This window comes from Neofelis nebulosa, chromosome 13 (genome assembly GCF_028018385.1).
Source record: "Neofelis nebulosa isolate mNeoNeb1 chromosome 13, mNeoNeb1.pri, whole genome shotgun sequence".
Taxonomy (NCBI): domain Eukaryota; kingdom Metazoa; phylum Chordata; class Mammalia; order Carnivora; family Felidae; genus Neofelis; species Neofelis nebulosa.
In genome coordinates this window covers 25,396,844-25,417,294 of record NC_080794.1, presented here as the reverse complement: position 1 = coordinate 25,417,294, position 20,451 = coordinate 25,396,844, and the positions used below count along the sequence as shown (strand labels likewise).

General features: G+C 37.3%; 1 protein-coding gene across 2 annotated transcripts in view; it reads right to left on the bottom strand.

Moving 5' to 3' along the window:
• PHYHIPL (phytanoyl-CoA 2-hydroxylase interacting protein like) overlaps positions 1–4,861 on the bottom strand; it is an 88,336-nt gene extending 83,475 nt beyond the window's left edge. Inside the window, exon 1 of one of the 2 annotated variants that reach the window (XM_058696378.1) lies at positions 4,514–4,861. In XM_058696378.1, coding sequence (XP_058552361.1) covers positions 4,514–4,619 — 106 coding nt within the window. In that variant the 5' untranslated portion in view covers positions 4,620–4,861. Of the gene's footprint in view, positions 1–4,383; positions 4,409–4,513 lie in introns of those variants that run through there. The other variant, XM_058696381.1, reaches the window with a different exon arrangement.
• Positions 4,862–20,451: the final 15,590 nt, after the last annotated feature.

The following is a 20,451-nucleotide window of genomic DNA, read 5'->3' as shown; positions in this document are numbered from 1 at the left end:
CAAAGCAGATATCAAGGTCACAAAGCACGTGAAATGCAGCAAACAGCAGGTTTGAAGTAGAAGCTAAAAGAGCTTTTAGGATTAAGGCTGACAAGGATATTACTGATAGGATAGAAAAATATAAGCAAATGAGAGTACTGTAACTGTGGTTTTAAAATTAACTATCCTTTTAAAATTCAGAGTTTGCAGTTTCCACTGTCTACTCCTAAAGTTGAAGTGGCATAAGAAGGATTTACTAAGTAAATAAAACACTAATAAAATGAAAAACAACAAAGATCTAAACACTGGACCTAAATAAATAAATAGATAGATAGATAGATAGATAGATAGATAACAGTAGTTCAACTCAAGAAGTTATGTGAAGAATAGTCCATTTACAATAATAATTATTCTCTATTTTGTGTCAAGAATTTTGAGAAATGATATGAAATATTTCATTTAATTATTTTAACAATCCTACAGGATTGACATTATTATACTCATTTTACATGAGAGAGCTTAAAGCTAAAAACAAGTAATTTGCCTAAGGTAATATATCTGTCAAGAGCCAATACTCTGTCAGAGGTCCATCTGATTCTAAAATGGTATTGTCACTATGGTATATGAAGGTCAATGAGACTGAACAATGACTACCTTATGTTCTTGTACTATTAAAGGTAACAGTTATAAGTACTCTTCCTAGATGTCTGCTTCAGAAAATGTCATTACAGATTATCTAATACAGCACTGTATTAACTATTAAGCATTTCTGTGTTATTTTGTTTCCAAAGTTAAAATTTGTTTAATTCACATGTCAATTGCATAAATAAGTCATAGCTTATTTTTAATTTAAATAGATATAAGTAAAAATTAAAAGGAATTTACCTTTTTAAATATGTAAAAAAGAGAAAACCTTTTTTTTCCTTTCCTTCACAAAACTATTGTCAGACACAAAGACATAGAAATCTGTCAGGTTCTCTCTGTGCAATTTCCTTAAAATGTACTCCTTTGCTGAGTAGTATCATAAACTCCATAAATCATATCTAGGCAGTCAGAAAATAATCATGGAAATAACACTTGTTAAACCTAGGAAAGCTTGGGGGTGGATTTAAGTGCTATAGAACAAATTAATTTTGTGTTTTCTTCCTTACTATTATAACAAGAGTGCAGGAAGCTTGAATGCATAAAACAACATATATATAATAAATCTTTCCCTTTCAGCAAGGAAAGAAAGTTTATATATATGTGTGTGTGTTTGTGTGTGTGTGTGTGCGTGTACGCACACATATATATGCATAATTTTTAAAAAATGAAGAGTAGAAGTAATGTAGAATTCTATGCATGAAGCTGGGGGCTGTTCTGTCTTATCACAAGTCAATTAAGGTCTCAAGTATCCATGTGAAGAAACAAACTGGAAATGGGTTCCCATATTATCGATGCTTCCCGTTGAGTAAATGTTTGTTTTTTTTTTCCCTTCAATTTCTTTGGAAAATCCACAATTAATGTATATCAACTGGAGGATACTTCAGCACAGCAGAGATGGAGGAACAGAAACACTCTCCTACTTGCAACAGAGATTCTAGAAAGTACTAGATCTACAGCACATCTTCAGAGGTTTCCTAATAGAAGTCTATTCAGAATCATCATTTTGAACTACAGATAACATCTAGACAGGGACCATGTACTAGCACACATGCCTAGGATAAAAGTACACATGAAATAATGTGTGTGTAGAAGAACCTCCCTATTGCTTAATTTAAAAACCCAATTATGTGACTGCTTGGATTCTATTCCATATTCTTCCAACTGTTAGATAATTGGAGAAACTATGGAAAAAAAGAAAACATTGTAAATTATTGCAAATTATGTAAACAGATTAATTTATAAGAAATAGCAAGTGAAAGAAAAAACATACAAGAGCCAAGGAAACAGAAGAAAGACATACAGTTCACCAGCAGTTATAACTCTTAGTTGGCCAAATATGCAAAACACTATAAAATTAAAAAATCTATAAGTGGAGAGAGTAAAAGGAAATATATATTTAACAATACTATATTTTCTCCTATTCTATTTCATTCCACTTCCAAGAAATTAATGTTATGCTCATTTTTTCCCATCTGTGAATAGAATAGAAAAAAGTAAAGAGCAAATAAGACAAATGTATATCTGTGATTGTAAAATTATGAAAATTTATCACTTATTATATACTTAAGCATTTAACAGATCTTCTGCCACATCCTAATCTTTCTGTTATATATTTACAAAAGGAAAATAATGACACCTGAGAGGAAGTGAAAGGAAGTAAAGGGAGTAAATAGTACCTAGCTGAAATTTTCTCAATATAAAATTTGACAAATAAGGTCTGTTTGACAAACTTAATGCAACGTTTTTTAATTTTTCTGCCATAAAAAACTATATATTTTGGAACTGACATGTAGTGTCACAAAATAAAGTTAGGCATTTAGTAACATCTCTACATAAGCTATTCCCAGTTTTTTACACATCTTTTAATAGAAGAGTTAGCTCTTTGTATTTGTTGATATAACATATTTAATAAAAATGAAACCCTATTCATTTAATCTATGTTGAATTATTAGAAGCCTGTAAATAAGTAATTTTCATAGATACTGCTTAGTGCTAGCACTCCCCAATTAAATGTTACATAATTTGTTCATTTTGCAGGATTCATAAATATGAACTGAAACAACTAAAAAACTATTACCAAAATAAAATAGAAGAGACCACAGTAAATGTAGCACTAGTTTCTGTACTCTACATTACTAACTTTGTAAACTTCATAAAAAAGAAAAACAACTTTATTTTCTCCATTATCTCTGAAACATGTGGCAAATCCAATTTTAAGTATTAAGATTACTGTGTTCTTGAGGGACAATTATGAATTGCTTATTTCCAATAACTACAGTAATAAGCTTTTGATAAATCATTGAAATAAATGAAAATGAAATCTATTTTGGTTTTCTATCAAACCAATCTAGGAAAAACATTTACAATGGTTAACACCAGAAAAAGTCACTTCACAAAAGCATAAACTAAAACCAATACAATTTCTTATGTGGCATACTAAAAATAATCTCTATAGTCTAATAATGCAAGTTTATATGTGGAATGCCAAAATGATTACTTCTGTTTAGATGCCATAAATATGTGCAACTATTACGATGGTGACCTAAGAATAAAGAAATTATGAACGGCTTTTGCAAGAGTATTTATTTATCCATACTACACCTTTTTCAGAAATTATTTCAAAGTGGCTTTGGCTTCAAAGGGCAATTATTGTGTCCCATATTTATTAATAAAAAGAAATTCCGTGTTCAGTTGACCTAAACTAGACTGTATACCAATGCCAAACCAAGTTATCATTTAAATGACTTTGAAACAAGACCTCTGCTCTCTATTTGGATTACATACTGATAAATTTTATGACTTTGTTGTCACCACATGAGTATCTCTACATAATCTTGACCAAAAAAAAATATTTTTAAATCATCGTCTGCATACATTGTTAACGGATTCCATTTATAGCCAAAAAGTGTTTAGGGTCATCTTGACAACATGTAAATTGTTTTTCCTTTGTCAGATGTCCAATTTTACAATTATTTGGTCAATGACTAATCAGATGAGTTTTTTTACAAATGAAGTTTTGTTCCACAGACGGACTCTTCAACTACTCAAAATAACACAGAAGCTACCCATATTGAACACAGTACTAGCTTATCTCTTTAACGCTTAAACCTGTGTTCAATCACTTCCTTCGGAGACTGCAACTTTAACAATAGAATAAGCTACATAATATCAAGACACAATGGTGAGTACTCGCCACATATTCTGTACCACAGCAGATATATTATGCCACTTCACAGATTTTTGAGTTTCTGAATCACAGCCCCAAACCACGAAGCTTGTGGCTGTCCTTGGTGCTGAAACGCACTTTTTCCCCGCGCCCCTTCACTGAAAAAACCGTCATCCCAATCCCTATTTGAGAGCATAAAAAGACTCCTGAATTTGGGAGGTGGGGGTCTGAAGATGAGAGGTTTAAAAAGGAAATGATAAGTTTCTGGGCTGAAAATGCTAACTAGCATGTGCAGGTGGAGAGGGGAAGGAAGGGGTGCTAGAAACATCCAGAGGGCATTTTCCCTACGGTTCCGGTAGACCCTGGAAACCCGGACTGCGGCACGATCGGAAACGCCTCGTCCCGGGCAGGAACGGCGGGCGGGAACGGCGCCCTCGCCCGGGCAGCTCCTCGGCGCTGGGCCAGGCGGGCGAAGACGGCGAGGGGCGCCGCGGCTGGAGACTACGGCGACTTTCCGCGCTAACGCAAGAGCCCTGGGGTCCTTTTGTTTCTACTGTCTGAGGAGAGGGCGGATGAGCGGAGGGGAGCCCCACCTGTATTTATTTGTACGGGGGAACAACAAAAGACCGTGAAGCCCGGGCGAGCAGGGTCAGCAGAGCCGGGGCGGCCGCGGCGCCTAGGCGCGGGCTCGGCCCCTTTCCTCACAGCCCCCGTCGCTCTTACCGTCCCGGTCGCACAGCTGAATGGCCTCCAGGCTGAGGTTTTTGATCACCTCCTCACAGGGGCTGGTGGGGCTGTTGAGGGTATGATCCAGGCGCGGCACCTCCATTTTCCCAACTCCCTTCTCAAGCCCGCCTGCTTCGTATCCAGGCTCTCTCGACGGACCGGGTGGGAGAGAAGGGCGGGAAAGGGAAGGGGAGTGTCGGAAAGAGGGGAGGAGGCCTGGGACGCGGCTCCGGAGAGGCGAGGCTGAGCTTCCGGGCTAGAGAGCCGCGGCCGAGGCGACGGCCGTGGCAGGAGCTCCGGAGAGTGCGCGGCTCGAAGAGACTGAGAGGGACCCGGCGCGAGGGCGAGAGGAGCGCGCTCCCGGCGGGGAGGAGACGCGTCGCGCGGGGAACGTGAAGGCGCGGCGCGCGCACGCGCGTGAGAGGACGCGCCCACCTGCTGGCGCGCGGCGCTCCTCCTTCCTGCGCCCCCCCTTCCCCCGCCCTTCCACGCGCACGCGCCCCCTGCTGCCCTAGCTCCTCAGCCCCGGCAATCCCCTGAGCTAGGTGAACTCGCGGGAACTGCGGGATGCTGGGGGTGCGTCATGCTGGACTCGCCCTCTCTCCTGGTGAGGTTGATTTAGCTTTTCCCTCGTCAGTGTCAGTCGTATCCAGGTTGGCACTGGGGCGTCTGGCACTGGGGAGGTGAGAGGGAGCAGACTGGTTGTTTTGAAGGACTGAAAAAATATGCGTCCAGACCCTTTGTATACGGGTTCGCGGAGCCAGAAGGCTGCCTTCTCCGTTCAAAGTCCTGGGCTACTCCCCACCCAGCCCCCACCTGCTCAGCCGAGCATTCCTCAGGAACAGCTGCTTCCGTGTGAGAGATGTGTGGATTAACTGAGGACTGGCAGGGTTTATGGACAGAATTTTGGTCATCTTGAAGGAGGGGCAAACAGGAATTCAAAACTGCCAGAAAGGTGAGGGAATGAGATGTCAGCCAGCCGGCTGGAAAGTCAGCACGTGTGCTTCAGGACTGACAGCCACTAATCTTTCAGCCTTCGCAGTCTAGCTTGCTCCATTCATTCATTAATTCATTCAACAACTAGGTATTAAATGTTTACTCTGTGCTGGGCATTGTTCTGGACGCTAGTGAAGGGGGTAAAAAACAGTACCTGTCCTGATGGATATGGAAGCACAATGGGAAATGTGCTTCCTCAAGTTACCCTAAATTTGTCTGCCCATTCTTTTTAAAGGCATTTAGGATTCTGTAGTGCACTTCGTGGAGGTGAAAAAGTTTTTAAAATAAAATGGGTATAGGTCACAGCCTATTGACCTCTGTTGCCATTTGCTTCTTTGGAACAGCTTTTAGTTGTGTTGCTGTCTTAGGATCAAAACAGTGCTTGCCCCTCTCTCTTCTTTTTTTTAGTGTGTATGCTTGTTGGAAATTAAAGTTCCTTTTTATTGATTTTCCAATTTCAAACATAAATGTTATCCAATAAAGTAACAATTTACATACAGATTGCTATATGCTACCCTTTCTAGTCACATCCTTCTAGCCATAACATGACTAAATCTAGTTAATTGAAACCTCATAAAACAGAAGGACCAGCTTAAGGTAAAATAAGCCTGTGAGAAAACTTGGCACAACTGCAAGTTGATACAAATCTGTGGAAGATAATTGGGTATCTTAAAGTGAAATGTCCTCATTATCAACTTAGGTATACATGTATACCTATAATGTATACATTAATACAACTTAGGTATTAATGAAGATGGATCTCCTTCTTGCAGTTTGAGAAATGTCAAGATAGGGGTGTCCCTAAGGAGAGGATAAATTATTACTTGTCAAGAAATGTGACAAGATGGCACTTATTGGTGAATATCCTGTGTTCTAAAACCTGCGTCTGGAGGAATAGAAATTGATATTGTCAGCTAAGCCACAGTGGGTTCATCTTTCAGAGTAGTATCACATTTACAAATTTCAAAAGAAACTGTGTGAGCTAGATTACCAATTTATTGATTTACAGATGAGAAATCGAATTCATATCTATAATTAAAATTATAATCCATACAAATATTTATTAAACACTAGCTATGCCCATGGACAATATGCTAGATGTTGGAATTTTTGAGTTCAAATCAATTAGGAAAGATAGACTTTGAAAAAGGAAGATTATAATGAGTGTTATGAAAAAAGGAATCATGAGAACTTGTGAAGGACACACAGGTGTCCTAACCTAGTCTGATTATTCAAGAAAGCCTCTAAAAGGATTTTATTTAAAGGGAATAGGAGTCTCTTATGGGGGGTGGGAGGGAGGGGAAAGTGGGTGATGGGCATTGAGGAGGGCACCTGTTGGGATGAGCATACAACTGGGTGTTGTATGGAAACCAATTTGACAATAAATTTCATATTTAATAAATAAATAAATAAATAAATAAATAAATAAAAATAAAGAGAACAGGAAATTACTGAAAGGCTTTATGTGGGAAATTAGCATGATCAGATTTGTGAGCCAGAATATTTATGTGGGAAAGGAGGTAATGTTTTGAGAAATATTAATTTGACTTTCCGGGCATAAGATCTATTCAATCCAAGGCATCTTTCTGCTAAGGCCTTAGATTATTACATAAGAAATACAAAAGAGTTACTATTTTACTTTTGAAATTCAGCATAGGATTTTTTTTAGCAAGTTGTGAGGCTTCAAATCAAGGCATTGTCAAAAGATAAAATATAGATTTGCTTATGTTTTAACATATCAAGGCTAAGACTAGTGTTCAAAATGATAAGAGTTTATCCCATAGTGAAGACAAGATATCCCGGTTCACAACTTAGGCCAGAGATTGGTATAAAGAAGATGGTGGCTTGAGATAGGTAAAGGAGAGAAAAGTATATTCTCTTTGGCTCAGAGAATTATGGAAAAGAGGTTGAAGTGTTTGAGGTTGGCAACCAACAACATTTTTACTTACTCTCCCATTGAAGATGTGAGATGAAGGTTTGTAGCTTTAGGTATAGGTATAGCCTACAGATAGGTATGGGAACACTCAAGGACAGAGAAATGTCTGCCCTACTTCTTAGGTCTTTGGGATGATATCACCTGGCCAGACTGAGGGTGACTGCATTCAGGTAACCTTGAACAAGGCATCATTGTTAGATGGAGGACAGGGATTTACTTTCTGGAACTGCTGAAAGTTTCTGTATATTTAGAAGGTAGTTGAGTGAAAGCTAGCCAACCTGCTCTGAAGCCTGATTTTAAAATGCTAGCAAAAGCTGCATAGTGGACCTTCTAGACCAGGGAGGTCTAAAGCACCAAAAAGATGAGACTTGTCAGTCTCAGAGATGGCAAACAAGCCCTGAACAAACTGAAAAAACACAGATCATAAGTTTCTCTAGCCACCAACTTCAAGAGAAAGACCAGAAGCAATTAGGCATACAAGAAATGTCACCACAGAGACCAGAGGAGGCAAAATACATTCAAATCCAATGAGCCTTTGTCCCAGTGCTTCAAGGTAATGGAAACTCTCCTGTCTTGATATTCCCAAATACCATCTAAAATAAGATGTAGAAGAAAAGGTAAAAATCTTAAAGACTGAGGATTTTACCTAAAAATCTGGACTATACCTAAAGGAACTGATTAAAATACTGACTGGATCTAAGATCCAGGATTAGACTAAAAACATCATTTACTTCCCTTTATATCAGTGAACAATATTTCATGAAAATAACCAAATAAGTTTTATACAAAATAAAAATTCTACCTTTTCTTTTCATATATAAGTTGCAGTGTGAGTAATTGCAATCCTTGTACACTTAAATTATTTAATTGTTAGCTTGAGGTGGTCATTATTATAGCCAAAATCCTACCATTCAAGATCCCCCTCAAATGGTGCATTACCTATAAATATTATTCCCTATGTCAAAAATTTCTTTATATTATCTAAAAACATAATCGCACTATGATTTTTACGTTATTAGTGTACGTTAAGGATGAGACTTAAATTTGAAAAGGACCTAAATGTATCTTAATGCAATACTGTATCCAGTGTTGAAGCCACTGAAAAGTTGTTTATCTTTTAATAAATCCTCATGAAGTAATCTTACTCATTCTCAACCCAAATATGCTTCCTATAAGGTCAATACAGTGGCCTTCATTTTCTCCTCTGTTAGTCATACACAATAATGACAATCCTCTTCCTTCTGCTGCCCATATATATTCAATTCTCTGGCTAAATATTCCTAGTTCTTTCAAACATTTCTGATATTACATTACTTTGAGTCCCTTTACCACTTTTGACACTCTCTTCTAGATAGCTCTAGTGTTTTCTAAGTGTCCATTGGTGAACACACCTGTGGTGTAGAAAGATATTAAGAATATAAAGGGAAACAAGCCATCTTTGCTCTATATGCCACACATCTTGTAACACAGCCCAGGATAACGTTAGTTTTTCTGACAGTGATATTAATATGCTCACACATCTTGAGCTTGCTATCATGTAAAACCTATACTTCTTCCCTGAACATTTCTTATTTCCCCTGTGCTGTAAATTTTAAGCACATATTATAGTATTTTCATAGAGAAGATACTCAGTACAATTTGTTGAATTATTTGATTGAACTTCAGTACTTTGTGTTTAATTATATTGCTACAACTGCCTAGAATGTTATCAAACCTAAAGAAAAAGTAGATTACAAACTCCTTTCAATAAGCTTGTAAGTGCAGAGGTCATTCTTATTATATAACCTACACCCTTAGGCACAATCCAGACTTTTATGGCTAAGCAGAAGGCAATGACTGAACCAAAACCATGGGTAGAAGCAAACTCAAAATGCGTAGTAAATGAAGGAGTGTTTTTATTTATTTTTTTTCTCTCCTCTCAATCATTACCAGGACTTTTCCTAAGCCCTTATAATGGTGGGACAAAATAAAACTCATGAAAGCCACTCAAATGATCTAAATTCTTTATCCTGACTCAAATTGACTTGTGTCTAAACGTGTGAAAATCAAATGACATAATATATATGCAAGTGTTGCATGAACTGTAAGGCATCTCGCAGTTAGTGAGGATGTTCTAAGAACACCATTAAGAAAGTACATCTGGTCAATTTTACAGTACAAATTGCTGGAAATATTTTAATAGCTATTTAAAAACATCAAGAACTTCCATATTTAGAATAGCTTTATGGTTTAGTGTGTTGGGGCCCTTTTAAATTACATCATATTATGTTTGCTTTTGGTTTTAACTCATGGTAGATTTTTGCCAAGCCCATAAGCAAATACTCAATATTGAATCTCTCCCCAGTATTTGATTTCTACACTTCTACTTCTGTATCTCCAAACACTGGACAGAGATGGTGGAGAACTATGATGACTTGACAATTTAACTGTCACAGACTCTTTGAACTCTGAAACCCCCAGTTCTGCTCTCACTTTCAAAAGTGATCTCACTTTCAAAAAATGACCGCTCTGTCTCTCTTTCTTTCCTGGAAAAACAATAAAAGCATGAATGAAATTTCTCATTGGTTCTTATCTTTAGCTCAGTAGGTCCCGGTAAAATTTGTTACTTTTCCTTCTTTTATCTGTATTTTTCACTCAGTGCCTGTGTAATGCAGAATAAAGTTGTTGGTTTCCTATTTTTACCCCCTCCAGCTGCTTCAGTCTTTTTCTTTCCTCTCTTTTTTATCTTTAAACATTACCAAATCTTCTTGATTTTAAAAATTATCTTACTTGAACCAGTTACTATCCAACTTCTTAATATTCTGTGGTATATAAGAAGCCCAATATAAATTGCAGTGCTATAAAACTTATTCATTGCCTCCATTTCCTTTTATTTTTTTTATTTATTTTTTTAACATTTATTTATTTTTGAGACAGAGAGAGACAGAGCATGAACGGGGGAGGGTCAGAGAGAGAGGGAGACACAGAATCCGAAACAGGCTCCAGGCTCTGAGCGGTCAGCACAGAGCCCGACGCGGGGCTCGAACTCACGGACCGCGAGATCATGACCTGGCTGAAGTCGGACGCTCAACCGACTGAGCCACCCAGGCGCCCCACCATTTCCTTTTAATCTTCACACAATTTATCATCTGTCTCCAACACTATGATTCTTACTCTTCAAATGTCATCTTTGGATTTGATGAGATTTTCCACATCGCCAATATACGGCCTTTTATCATCTGCATCCTCTTTGATATTTTAGTAGTTTATTTCTGCTGAACTTCTGTGGCACTGAACTCTACTGAATCTCTTCCTACATGTGTGCTTAATGTTTATCAACTCTAGCTTCTATGTTGCCCCCTTGAGTGTAGGTGTTCTTTAAAGTTCAACCTCTGACATTATGTTCTTCCCTGTTTAAAGCGATTTCCTCTGAGAATACATGCATTTTCATGAATTTTAATGTCTTTTTCATGTTTAAATTCTCACCATCTTCAAATCCCTATTTCAAGTTCCCAACTATAAACAAAAGTCATTATTCTATTTCCAACTAATGGACATTTTTATTTACATTCACATAACCGTATCTAAGTAATCAATTCATCCCCAAACTGTTTTCCTTTTTAATTTTCCCCCATTATTGTGAATGGAACAGTATCTTCTTAGTCACCCAATATCACCCAACTTTCTGATTTTCTCTTTTCCACTTTAAATCAAAATGGACTTAAAACAATGAAAATTTTGCAATATTTCATGGACATGTTTTTCCCCCTGAATTATAGGTACTACTATAACATTTAGATTCTCATCATTTTGACCAGATTATTGAAATTACCATGTACATAGTTTTCCTACCTCCTTTTTTTTTTTTTAATTTTTTTTTAACGTTTTTTATTTATTTTTGGGACAGAGAGAGACAGAGCATGAACGGGGGAGGGTCAGAGAGAGGGAGACACAGAATCGGAAACAGGCTCCAGGCTCCGAGCCATCAGCCCAGAGCCCGACGCGGGGCTCGAACTCACGGACCGCGAGATCGTGGCCTGGCTGAAGTCGGACGCTTAACCGACTGCGCCACCCAGGCGCCCCCCTACCTCCTTTATTTAATCTATGCTGCTACTAACATCAACCCACTAAAAGATTTTGTTCATTAGAACTTGTTCAATGAATTATAATGGCTACCTGTTTTTGTTCTATATTAATGGTGAGCTACTGAAGCTTTTTAGGCAGGTATATGACAATTGGAAAGCACGATTATGTGACTAATCTTCCCATTTTTATAGGATGAATGGAATGGAGGAAGATAGGTGTTTAAGAAATTATGATAGTGCAAGCAAGAAATTATAATAGACTATAACAATAGAACTGGGAGTGAGAAAGAAACAATGGATTTGATAGAATGATGTTACACTATTTTGTTTCTGAGACTATTTAAAATCACAAAAATAGCTAATATTTTGAAATTTTAAAATATTGACTTGTTTACTTAAAATACTGATGGTTATATACTAAAAATATTAGTATATATGCAGCACAGCATCACATGGCATTATGAAGCATGAAAAATTTATTGTACACAACTTTTCCATGTTTAAAACATAATAGTTATCTTCCAATGATATACAAGTAGATTAACCTTAAGGACTAAAGCAAAGTCTAGTGTTTATACTTGTGGGTAAACACAGATCAACTAAAAATGGCTCTCTGGATAGCATGTTTTGGAATATCTTCTGCTGTCACTAGTCAAAATTTAAAAGGAGTTGGTGTTAGGGAAAATAAATATTGGGAGGGATGGAGAGGAAAGAATTTCTCTACAGGTTGAACGACTTTTTAAATGAATTAATTAATGACTTAATTTTTATTTTTATTTTTATTTTGGAGAGAGAGCATGCGCAAGCAGGGGAGAGGGGCAGAGGGAGAAGGAGGGAGAATCTTAGGTAAACTCCATGCTCAGTTCATAGCCCTACATGGGTTTTGATCCCATAGCTCTGGGATCATGACCTGAGCCAAAATCAAGAGTGGAACGCTTAATCAACTGAACTACCCAAGGGCCACTGAACCACTCTTATTGAGAGCCTTTCTTCTCTTCTCTGGTCCTTCCCCTTCTATTAAGTATGCATTGGATTAGAGTATTTTCAGAATGTGTTCAAGTACATAGTCATTACTAACTCCATGTCAGGGAATCTTCAAAGTAAATTATATATGGTGAGCAGTCGTAAGTATATAACCACAGTCATTTTTCTGTAAGTTCCAGGTTGTTTTCACCTTCATAGATGTATCTTTCTAGTTTTTAGTTTTTCACTAGGCTCAAAACAAATTCACTTACATCTTTATATTATTGGCAAACAAAATCTCTAGTCTACTCCCCTGGAACACAGCTCAAATTGCTCTCTTGAAACCCTGATCTAGTTAGTGTCCCCTTAAATCTATCCACAGAAATTTCCTAATGAATAATTTTTCCAGGATTTTTATCTCAGCAGATTAGAGCTGTGACTTTTATAATGATTAACACAGTTTGATTTCCCAAAGTTCTTTCTAAGCTAAAAGAAAGACCTATAGGATCTCTGAAAGCCCTCTAATTTTTCTAACATCTAACTTTCTCTCAAGTTTACTGTAACATCAGTGTTGTTATATAGCTCACATGTGCAATACACTCATTAGCATGATAAGAAGCTTTAATTTAACAACCACATCTTACCTTGAGACTTTCTCTGTAATACTTGTGTAAACAAACCTACCACATTGCATTCAATTGAAGTTTAGCTTTCCTGACTCCAGCTAAAGTAAGCCTGCCCCAAGATCCATAATGAGAAAAACTTCAGAGTATGTAGAGGCTTATTAGAGAGATTACTCGGTCAATAACATCCACTGAATGATGATTCAATGCTATGTATATACGTATGTATGTATGTATGTATGCATGTATGAATGTATGTATGAAATCAGTTTACATTATTGAGTGGCCATTAGGTTTTGTGTGATGATACAAAGAAAGACACTGTCCATGCCAACATTTCTCCCTAACCCAAGTTATTGCTGTTATCCTAGAGTGCAGATAAACGGAGTTGTTTCTGGTTAACTAATTTTAGCAAGAGGAGTAGCACAGTAGCTAGCACAGTAGCTATTCATAGGAAGGGCTTCAACTAGAAAGTGGCAAGAGTGAGGATCATGCAGACAGATAACTATAGGTTTACCTCAGAGATATTTCAGGTTTGGTTCCAGACCACCGCAATAAAGGATATTCCAATCAGGCAAAAATTCCAATTTTTTTGCTTTCCTACTACATGTGAAAGTTATGTTTCCACTATACTGAAGTATATGAAGTGTGCAATATCATTGTGTCTAAAAAAATGTATATGCATCACTTAAAAAGTGCTTATTGCTTAAAAATCCTAACCATCATCTGAGCTTTCAATGAGTCATAATCTTTTTCTTGGTGGAGAGTCTTGCCTCAATGTTGATGGCTGCTGACTAATTAAGATGGTAGTTGTTTAAGGTTGGGATGGCTGTGACAGTTTCCTAAAATAAGACACAGTGAAGTTTGCCATATTGATTCTTCCTTTCACAAACTATTTTTCTATAGCATGCATTATTGTTTGGTAGTATTTTACCAACAGTAGAACTTATTTTTTTTTAATTTTTAATGTTTATTTATTTATTTATTTTTATTTTTGAGAGAGAGACAGAAACAAGTGTGAGCCAGGGAGGGACAGAGAGAGAGGGAGGCACAGAATCTGAAGCAGGCTCCAGGCTCTGAGCTGTCAGCATAAAGCCCAATGCAGGGCTCAAACTCACAAGCGGTGATATCATGACCTGAGCCAGTGTCGGACGCTTAACTGACTGAGCCTCTCAGGCACCCCCCAACATTAGAACTTCTTTCAAAATTGGAGTTAATCCTCTCAGACCCTGCTGCTGCTTTCTCAACTAAATGTATGCAATATTCTAAATCTTTTGTTGTCATTTCAACAACTTTCATAGCATCTTCACCAGTTGATTCCATCTCAAGAAAACATTTTCTTTGCTCATGCATAAAACCAACACCTTATCTGTCCCAGAATTTGAGTCTGGAGTCTCTTTCCAGCAAGAGAGTGGATACAAAATTGAATATGAGAGAGGCTAATGTCCAGGAAGAGACAAGAGCCCCAAACAGAGGTTTGTCTCTGTATTTATTGAGCTCTCAAGGTTTTACATACATAGTGAATGTGCAGAAGGAAACAATAAGATATTGACCATTAATTTGTGTGTGTAATAAGCAAAGGGTTTGGGGAACGAGTGCGTTAGAAGTTGAGATTAAAGCGCAATGATATATTGGCACCAGACACTGACACCAGATGGACAGTGTTTCTCTTTGGGTGATACAGCCAAGTAGCTCTTATCTCCAAAGTTTAAGATTGCTAGAAGATGCTGCCTCAAGGCTAATAAGGCACCTTTTTTACTAGCTAGCCTTGGGCACTTTTGCCCCATAGCAGCTTTCCACCTCTAACTGTTCTCAGAGGCTTTAGTCCTGTGGAGGCGGCTTTCCTCCCTAAGCCTTGTTTTACTTAATGACTTGGGCACTTTTGCCCTGTGGCAGCTTTTCACTGGAAGCCTTGTTAACCCATTAGTGCAAGCATACAGAATTCTTAAACTTATTTCCCACACTTATCCATTAAAGTTTTGTCATGATATTGAAGTAATTCAGGCCCATCTTCAGGGTCCCCTTCTAGTTCTGGTTCTCTTGCTATTTCCACCACATCTATAGATATTTCCTCCACCTTGGAGGTGTCTTGGACACCTCAAAGTCATCCATGAGAGGTGGAATCAATTTCTTTCAACTCCTGTTAATATTGATATTTTGACCTCTTCCCATGAATCACAAGTGTTCTTAATGAACACTTCAAGAATGGTAAATCCTTTCCACAAGGTTTTCCATGGACATTGTCCGGATCCATCTGAGGAATCACTATGTATGGTAGTCATAGCCTTACAAAATGGATTTCTTAAATAATAAGACTTGAAAGTCAACTTTACTCCCTGATCCAGGGGCTTCAGATTGGATGTTATATTAGCAATCATGAAAAAAACCTTAATCTCATTTTCCAACTCCATTAAAGCTCTTGGATGACCAGGTACATTGCCAATGAACAGTAATATTTTTAAAGGAATCTTCTTTCCTGGCAGTAGGTCTCAACAGTGGGCTTAAAATATTCAGTAAACCATACTATAATTTTTTTTAATGTTTATTCATTTTTGAAAGACAGAGAGAGAGAGTACAAGCGGGGGGGGGGGGCAGAGGGGGAGGGCGCAGAATCTGAAGCAGGCTTCAGGCTCTGATCTGTCAGCACAGAGCCTGACATGGGGTTCGAACTCACGAACCATGAGATCATGACCTGAGCCTAAGTCGGATGCTCAACCAACTGAGCCACCCAGGCGCCCCAGTAAACTGTACTATAAACAGATATGTTGTCATCCAGGCTTTGTTGTACCATTTCTAGAGCACTAGCAGAGGAAATTTAACATAATTCTTAAGGGCCCTAGGATTTTCAGAATGGCAAATGAAGACTGACATCATCTTCAAGTCACCAGCTGTGTTAGCCCGTAAAAAGAAAGTCAGCCTGTCCTTTGAAACCAGGCATTGACTTGCATATCTATGAAAGTCCTAAATGACTTCTTCTTCCAATAGAAAGTAGTTTTATCTTTCAATCTTTGTTACATTTAAAATCTGTTGTTTAGTGTAGCCACCTTCATTAATTATCTTAGCTAGATCTTCTAGATAACTTGCTACAACTTCTATATCAGCACTTGCTTTTTCACCATAAACTTTTATGTTATGGAGACAGCTTAATTTCTTACACCTCATGAACCAACTTCTGCTTGCTCCAGACTTTTCTTCTGCAGCTTCCTCACATCTCTCAGTCTTCATAGAATTGAAGAGAGTTAGGGCTTTGTTCTTGATTAGGCTTTGGTTTAAAGGAATGTTGTAGCTGGTTTGATCTTCTATGCAGATCACTGAAACTTTCTCCATATCAACAATAAGGCTGTTTCACTTTCTTATTCATGTGTTCACTGGAGTAGCATTTTTAATTTCCTTTAAGAACTTTTTCTTTGCATTCACACCTTGGCTATCTCTGGCACAAAAGGCCTAGCTTTTTGCCTATCTCAACTTTTGACATGCCTTACTTACTAAGCTTAATCATTTCTAGCTTTTGATTTAAAATGAGAGACATACAACACTTTCTTTCACTTGAACACTTACAGGTCATTGTAGTGTTATTAAATGACCCAATTTTAATATTTATGAGTCTGAGAGATTAGGTAGTCTTTTTTTAAAAAATTTTTTAAAGTGTATTTATTTTTAACAGAGAGAGAGCATGAGCGGGGGAGGGGCAGAGAGAGAGGGAGACACAGAATCTGAAGCTGGCTTCAGGCTCTGAGCTGTCAGCACAGAGCCTGACGTGGGCTCGAACTCACAGACTGTGAGATCATGACCTGAGCCGAAGTCAGACGCTCCACTGACTGAGCCACCCAGACGCCTGGAGAATAGGTAGTCTTAAGGAGAGGGAGAGATATGGGGGGAATGGCCAGCCAGTGGAGCAGTCATAACACACAACATTTATTCACTAAATTTGCCTTCTTATATAAGCATGGTTTGTGGCATCCCGAAATAAATACAAGAGTAATATCACCATAAAAATATAATAATAATTAAAAAGTTTGAAATACTCTGAGAATTACCAAAATTGGACAGAGACATGAAGTGAGCAAAAATGCTGTGGAAATTATGATGTTGATAAACATGCTTGAAGCAGGGTTGCCACAAACCTTAAATTTATCAAAAGTATAATATCAGCAAAGCACTTTAAATTGAGCTGGCCTGTATCACTTTCTGTTCTTTTTAATAAAAGTGTCATCATTAGGACACATAAATGAGACTCTTCGTTGTTCCAATATGTGTTCATGTTGATTATATAATATTCATAAAGGTATTAAATACTTCAAAAATTGGAAGATTTATTTTTACTACTGCTTTTCTCATGTTTGAAACTTCTCCACAGCACTTAAGCCAAGTTTTTTGTGAATGTCTAGCAACTACAAATCTATTTCCTCTTGAGGTAGCCTGTTCTATCCACAGAGAGCTCCAGAGTCAGCATTATGTGGAATCAAAACTTTTCTCCCACTGTTATCTTGGACACACAGAGAACAGTTAATTCTTCTTCACATGACAGCCATATATAAATGATTTAAAACATTCTATCTCTTCTATTCATCTATTCTCCAGCCTACCTTTTCCCAAATACCACAGCTTGCCTCAAAGGACAAGACCTTGTTTTCCTCTGAATACAGCTCTAAAATTATATATTTCCCTCTTGAAATTTAATGCTCAGAACTAATTTGGGTGGCCTGATAACAATAGAGCAACTCATCTGAACTGTTTAATTACAAATAAGCACTTTTACATAAATTGTCAGCTCATTCACATTAAAAATTATCTTTGATTATTTAACACTGTACGGCTATTTCTATTTGAAAAGTCCTTCACAGTAACTTTCATTTATTATTCCTCATGACAACCTTCTTGAAGTTTTATATTTCTAAGCTGAAAGAAATGCCTACAGGTCTCATTTTTACAAATCACAGATGATATTAAAGCTAATTATGCAAAACATCAAAAATGGAATAACTACTGGAATGTAGCTACATTTTATGTAGTCTCTTGATTACTCTATGGTCCTTCCAACCTTTAAGTCATGTTATGTCGTGAAGCTTGATAATAAGATTTTCTATTTATGATAAGTGTCATATAACCACAAAGTATCTGTGGATTCACACATTTTATGGGACAGATCATGGGCTAATCTTCCATGATGTGGGAGGTGTTGACAGTCCATGAGATGCAATAAAGAAGCCTTATTTCAGATATTCACAGAGCAAACCTGACAGCCTTATAAGGATTTAGTTGATGATGCTATAATGATAAGGGAGATTATCTCTTTGGTCTCTCATGTGACGCTTCTTTTATTATAGCACGTCCTACATTGCATTTATTTTTCTCCACAAAAATTTTGCTCAGCTTAAAATAGTTGTTTGACTGTTTAGGACATCATAATACTGAGGAATACAGGATGCTTAATCAAAGATAGCCAAAGGCAGACTATGTCTATGGAAATACTACACATACAGTAAGTCTACAGAAAATTTCCTAATAATCCAAGGAACCAGACTGATACAAATACAAAATCAAATTTGAAACTATCATCTGGCAAAATTCAACTTTTTTTTTTAATTTTATTTTTCAAAGTTTATTTGTTTTTGAGCCAGAGAAAGACAGAGCATGAGCAGGGGAGGGGCAGAGAGAGAGGGAGACACAGAATCTGAAACAGGCTGCAGGCTCTGAGCGGTCAGCACAGAGCCCGACGCGGGGCTCAAACTCACAGGCCGTGAGATCATGACCTGAGCCGAAGTCGGACGCTTAACCGACCAAGCCACCCAGGAGCCCCAAAATTCAACTTTTAACACATGTATCAGGTACAATTAGTTTCATTCTTGCCACGCACTACAATCTGTTGCACTGGTTTCTATTCCATACAATTTCACTGTCTTCATCTATGAGTTCTTTAGATATTTTTAGACATTTTTTTTCCTTTTAAAAATATCATAATAGCCAAATGTCCTTATCAGATGGGAGAGGAGGAAAAGAAGACAAAAAAAAAAAACAGATATGATACTCAGTATAATCATTATAGACTTGCATTATTCAGCTCCCCTATTTCTCTCTCTTAAGCATGTCTTTATATGTGACCCCAAACAACTGCCTAAGAAATATATCAGTATTCATTTAAACTAATTTGTCTGGTGTCACATCAACAAATCAAATATCTAATTTGTCTTATACTTTTTCCCCAAGTTTTTACTATTTATTTTGAGAAAGAGAGAGTGTGCACATGAGCAGGGGAGAAAGGGGAGAGAGAGAGAATCCCAACCAGGCTCTGCACTCAGTGGGGCTGAGAATGCTCAAACCCACAAACACAAGATCATGACCTGAGCCAAAATCAAGAGTCAGATGGTTAACCAACTGAGCCACCCAGGTGCCCCTGTTTTGTACTTTTAAAATACTTTTTAAAAATACTTATTGAAACCATGGTAGAGTTTCTTAAAACCAGCTTATAATGACTTTGTCCCATGTCTTCACAAGAGGCTGTGAATCTACAGTAGTAGATGGTACAAATGACACTTACTGGTCTCACGTTCTTACAGATGAGCAGCAAAATACTTAGAGGTCAACACCTGTGATGGATTTTTTTTTTTTGTTCTGCCACCTCAGTTGCAAACTTAATTTGGATATATTAAGTTTCAATTTCAAGGTTCTTGTCTTTTCTGTATCACTTCTAAGGCCTCAGTGGCTTTATCCAGATAATGGCCTATAAATGATTTGAAAGGGTAAACTTGTAGAATTGTTTATACAGCTGGTTATAAGATAATTTAAATTTCAGTTTTGTCCTTTTCCTTTTGACCAGATGTATCTGCTCTCTGTTCCTCAACTCCCCAGGCTACAAAGAAGACAGCTAATACTAAGTCAGTTAAAAACATTTTATTTTGAAAGGTAATAGCCTATGGATACTGAGCAGAAAAAGGAGGTTTGCCACATTATTGGCTTAAAGACTAGAATCAGCAGATGTAAACTCCATTAATTTTGATTAATGTAATGTAACAAGATTTTTAGTACTTTTGATGTGTATATCATTAAGTACTAGGAATAGAGAAGTGTAAGATTTATTCAGAGATTAAATTTACCCAAGAGAAGATAATAGTCCACTGCCATTTAGGAGAACAATTATTCAGACAAATTATTCATTCAACAATTATTCATACAAATAATTTGCTTTTCATAACATGGCATATGCTATAAACATTTTTTGGTCATAGGGGAAGAGATTAATAGTTTTCTAGCATGTCAGCGTATCGACTAAATAAATATATAACACATAGCATTGTGCTTTCATCCTAATTCACTCTGCTTTCATTTTCCATGTTGCTGGTTTGTTTTCTAGTA